General features: G+C 25.6%; 1 protein-coding gene across 1 annotated transcript in view; it reads left to right on the top strand.

Annotated features, from left to right (window-relative positions):
* Window positions 1-347: 347 nt before the first annotated feature.
* LOC111630360 (sodium- and chloride-dependent neutral and basic amino acid transporter B(0+)-like) overlaps window positions 348-5,395 on the top strand; it is a 13,992-nt gene continuing 8,944 nt past the window's right edge. The window contains exons 1-4 of the mRNA XM_023374450.1: window positions 348-483; window positions 586-720; window positions 3,628-3,856; window positions 3,926-4,173. Coding sequence (XP_023230218.1) covers window positions 664-720; window positions 3,628-3,856; window positions 3,926-4,173 — 534 coding nt within the window. The 5' untranslated portion in view covers window positions 348-483; window positions 586-663. The remainder of the gene's footprint in view (window positions 484-585; window positions 721-3,627; window positions 3,857-3,925; window positions 4,174-5,395) is intronic.

Genomic DNA, 5,395 nt, shown 5'->3' with positions numbered 1-5,395 from the left:
GAGAACAAGGAGACAACAACGAATTGAAAGTTTTAAGACAATATGGATTTATCCCTCAATAATAAAATACTGCATGCTGTTGCAAGATAGGAAGTGAATTATAAATGTATCCTTTCTAGTAAACAAGAAGAAAAATCTAAAAAAAAAATCCCCTTTCCAAAAAATTTATCCCCAAAAAATAAAAATGCAAATTAAATTGGTGCAACTTTAAGATAATTAATTGTTCCAACATCATCATCAACTAAGAAAATGATAAATTTAAGAAATTATTTTTCTACAAAATAAATATTAACTTAAATTTTTTGGAATTTATTTTTTAAAATTAAATTTAATTAATTTTTATATTCATTTAGTAACATTACTTCACCATCATCTGACTTGCAACAACTTGGGAATTCTTCTTGGGCTTTAATTCTATGTCTATTATTTGCATGGTTTGTTGTTTATTTAAACACTGTTAAGAAAAAGTTAACATTAAAAAAAGTATGCTATTAATTTATTTTAATTAATTACAGATTAAATTTTTTTTTAAATTCTTTTTATGTATAATGATAAAATATTTAAGAAAATAACTTTTTCTTTCAGAGAAAGTTTATTCCTACAGCGTTAATAGTACTTTTATTCACTGCATTATTTGCTTTCTCATTTAAACATAGAGGAAATATGATGGGCATTGCCAATTATTTAAAATTTGATAAAGGAAGGCTTGGAGATCCTCTGGTTAGAAACGATTTTTTTTATTTATATCTATTAGCATTTTATATAAAAAAAATAATAATAATTTTCTAAGTTTATATGATAAAAATATTTAATTTAAATGGGTAAATTTATATGTAAATTTGACGTAATTATATGTAGCTAGTCCCCGATATTTGGAAATTATATATTGATAAAAATATAAGGAACTCTATGCTAACAATTAGCATGTTATAAAATGAATTCCATTCCCAAAGAGATTAAAAGTAATAATAATAATAAAATTTTTCATTAAAGTAGGAAAGTTTATCTTTTCACTGTAACAATGCATAATACATTAGTTAAAACGTTAAGTAGATTAAACAAAAATTAAGCAATAAAACTCTCAAATGATTCAATATCACCGAAATTGGCTGAAAGTACCATTGCACTATAGCACAAAGTTATTTGTAAATGTAGGAAATGGCGTATAAAAATTGATTTAAGAAAGAGCATTCTGAAAGTCAAGGACCACCTGTATTTTTAAGTTGTAAAGAGTTTAAATTAAGTCTTGTTTAATAAACATTTATTATAATTGGTATGTTAGCAGAAATAAGAAGAACTTAGAACCACATTTTCCATTATTAAACGATATCCAATACACAAAAAAAATTTACTGTTTTACATAATACAGCAAAGTGATACTGTGTTTAATATATTATTTTTATATATAACTCTAAAAATATTGTATATTTTTCTAATATTAACTTTTAGTATATTTAATTATATATGATAAATAGCCATACATCTACTGGCTCTAATTCGACTCGATCCCTGATAGCTTTTCATGGAATTTGNTGGGCAATATTGGAAAAAAAAGGTTATTTATAATTATTTTCCAGGTCTTGACATCGCTTCTGCTTTTTATATTATTGCATCATTATTATATCAAATGACAATTATCAGCTGGACATTGCTGTATCTTTTTACATCTGTTCAAGAAACAGTTCCCTGGTCAATTTGCGAAAATATTACTCGTTCGACAGGTTAGTAACTATTTTAAACTTGTAAACTTTATATATAATTGCTTAAAAAATTCATTAATAAGATTTTTTTTTTATTTTTAGATGAATAGAAATTACTGATTCATTATTTACTTCTATATTAAATATTTTTATTACATTGTATTATACATTTATATACCTTTATGCTTCATTAAACAAGCTATCGTGCATATAATATTTTTGACAGTATCTGTTGTATATTCGTCTTAATCTTGGATATTATAAAAATAAAACATTTCTACGTTTATTTCTTTCTTATGATTATGATTATTTTTATCTTATTATATTAGATTTACTGTATGTGCTTCAGAAGCGCATAAAATCTGATTGATATGTTGATATAAGTAGCCTATATTGATATAAAAAACTATATTATTATGTATTTAGACGAGTATTCTATATATTTGCCCTGAGTATGAGAGAATGTAGTTTCTGGAATGGGATCATATATCATCATTAAGCTAGATAGGCTATATATATATATACACGAATTATTCAATCATACAGCGCTATTTAAGCTTCCAAACTCTAAAGGCTTCGTTATTAATTTTTTAATAAATAAATATTAAATGTTTTTTAATCTTTTCTTAGAAATTTCTCCCCTTTATTAAATGTTTTTCTTCTAATCGCCATCTAACAAAACTTAAGACAATATTCATGGTACTTAATATAACAAATAAGTAAATAAATTTACATTATCTTTCGTTATACGTTATTTACATTCCTGACTAGTGTAATTCTTAATACAGTATTAGCATTCCGTTGAATAACACTGTTGTACTGTATATAGAAACATCAAGGTATGATAAGGTGCTGAGGTTCTATCAATATATACGTATGTAGGATAGCGTGTAACAAATATTTTAACATTCTTGCAGTTGTAATTGCATAAATGTCATCTCTTTTTTCAAGAACGTAATACTTTAGAATGAGATTNATATAAAAAAAATAATAATAATTTTCTAAGTTTATATGATAAAAATATTTAATTTAAATGGGTAAATTTATATGTAAATTTGACGTAATTATATGTAGCTAGTCCCCGATATTTGGAAATTATATATTGATAAAAATATAAGGAACTCTATGCTAACAATTAGCATGTTATAAAATGAATTCCATTCCCAAAGAGATTAAAAGTAATAATAATAATAAAATTTTTCATTAAAGTAGGAAAGTTTATCTTTTCACTGTAACAATGCATAATACATTAGTTAAAACGTTAAGTAGATTAAACAAAAATTAAGCAATAAAACTCTCAAATGATTCAATATCACCGAAATTGGCTGAAAGTACCATTGCACTATAGCACAAAGTTATTTGTAAATGTAGGAAATGGCGCATAAAAATTGATTTAAGAAAGAGCATTCTGAAAGTCAAGGACCACCTGTATTTTTAAGTTGTAAAGAGTTTAAATTAAGTCTTGTTTAATAAACATTTATTATAATTGGTATGTTAGCAGAAATAAGAAGAACTTAGAACCACATTTTCCATTATTAAACGATATCCAATACACAAAAAAAATTTACTGTTTTACATAATACAGCAAAGTGATACTGTGTTTAATATATTATTTTTATATATAACTCTAAAAATATTGTATATTTTTCTAATATTAACTTTTAGTATATTTAATTATATATGATAAATAGCCATACATCTACTGGCTCTAATTCGACTCGATCCCTGATAGCTTTTCATGGAATTTGTTACAGCCGTCATTCTTCATCTCTTAACCAACTGATCCCATTACCGATTATTCAGTCGTATAATCTAGGAAAATTATAATTTTTCAGTAAAATAATACAATTAATGCAATATAATAAATATAAATTGATAAAATATATTTTATATGATTAGTCAGATTATAATTTATTAATATTTACAGTTGTGGAACGATTCTCTGACTCAAGTAATGCTTAGTTTAAACATAGGAAGTGGATTTATAGCATTTTCATCAAAGCAAAGCAATAGTCATGAAAAAATAATAAAAACATCAATAGGAATTATCGCAGTAAACTTTATTATATCTTTCTATGGAGGCCTGGTAATATACTTATGGTTTGGAGTGTTAGCAAATGCTAGTCATATTACGTTTACATCATTGTTATCTGCAGGTAAAATTTAATTTATTCATTATTAATTAAAATAGAACATAATTAATGAATGATAATATTTAATTGCAGATTTCGGTTTTCCATTCATTATTTTATCTTCTGCTATAGCTACTTTACCAATTCCTCCAATTTGGTCAATAGCAATATTTTTAATTATGAGTCTTACCAGTCTGGATAGAATTGAAAAATTACTTTTAACATTGCTTTCAACTATTCATCAATTATTTTCGATAAATTCCTTTAAAGACCATAGCAAAATATCGATTTTAATTATATATGTCCTGTTATTTTGTAGCGGAATTCTCTTTACGTATGGGGTAAGTAATATTAAAATTTTTAATATCTATATATTAGTTATGTAATGTATGGGTCAGCACAAGCAACTAATGGGGTTATAAACCAGTGATGCCGCGGACTCCATTACGAGATATAGGAGGATAAACATTTAGTACTGCTGCCCCTGTTTGCTATCTTGTAAAACACGTGTATTTTGTTACAAGTAGATTTTATGGAATAATCCTGAGCAAAGTGGTAGAATCCAACATTTACCTTTATTAACAGGTAATTGACATTGTAGAGTATTTAAAAAGATGATATACTGTACACTGTCAGTTAAGCTAAAATAACACTTACATACAAGACAACACAATTAAACAATGAAGATATTAATCTTTTATTACATAGGCTAGACATCCCACCTATTGCATGAATTTGAATAATTTTATATATTCTACAGATCAAATAATTTACAATAAATATAAATGTTTATTAATGTTTTATTGTGTTTTTGTAAAGGCGAAAAGGCATTTATAAGAACACATCAATTTATATTGATTGCTTTTCAGTTGTTTAGCAAAACACACCCTAAAAAGCAATCTATTTTGACTCAGATTCGTCCATAATGGGCAAAATTTAGTTTGACCGATGAGCAGTTAGTTGTTGGGTATTATACATTAAAAACAAATGGAAATTTTACGTTTTACGGTAGTTTTCAAGCCATTCGGTATACAATATGTCTATATAAATATCAGTTTTTGTATTCATTATATACAATTAGGTATATTAGGCCTAAATTTTATACAGTGAAAAGATGTGGTTATGCTCTATTTGTTTTGCAGAGGGATAGGTATAAGAGTACTCACAAACAGGGTAAAGAAACTGCTATAACATGGATGGATTATAGCGATTCATGCAATGAGATCGTGTGCTTATAAAGCGATTTAAGCTTTGCAATTTCTTCAATATACATTATTTTGAAGCACGTGGAAAATTAGCTGAATATAATTATAATATTTACCGTTTAGAAGCGTATTCAGGAAGGACAGAGAGGATATAAACTTCTCCTTTTCCAGTGTTTTCCTAACGATGGTGTCTGAATATACCTCTGTTCTCCATCCAACTAGAATAACTCTAAGAAATTTATTACAATATATCACTTCAGATATACGAGAAAGCAAACTACAAGCAAATATTTTCAAACAAAATGGAAATATATTCATATATATATATATTCATATATATATATTAAAATAGTAAGCT

Source organism: Centruroides sculpturatus, unplaced genomic scaffold (assembly GCF_000671375.1).
Source record: "Centruroides sculpturatus isolate CEXI.00-Female unplaced genomic scaffold, Cexi_2.0 scaffold680, whole genome shotgun sequence".
NCBI classification, from domain to species: Eukaryota; Metazoa; Arthropoda; class Arachnida; order Scorpiones; family Buthidae; genus Centruroides; species Centruroides sculpturatus.
This window is presented reverse-complemented; position numbering and strand designations above follow the sequence as displayed.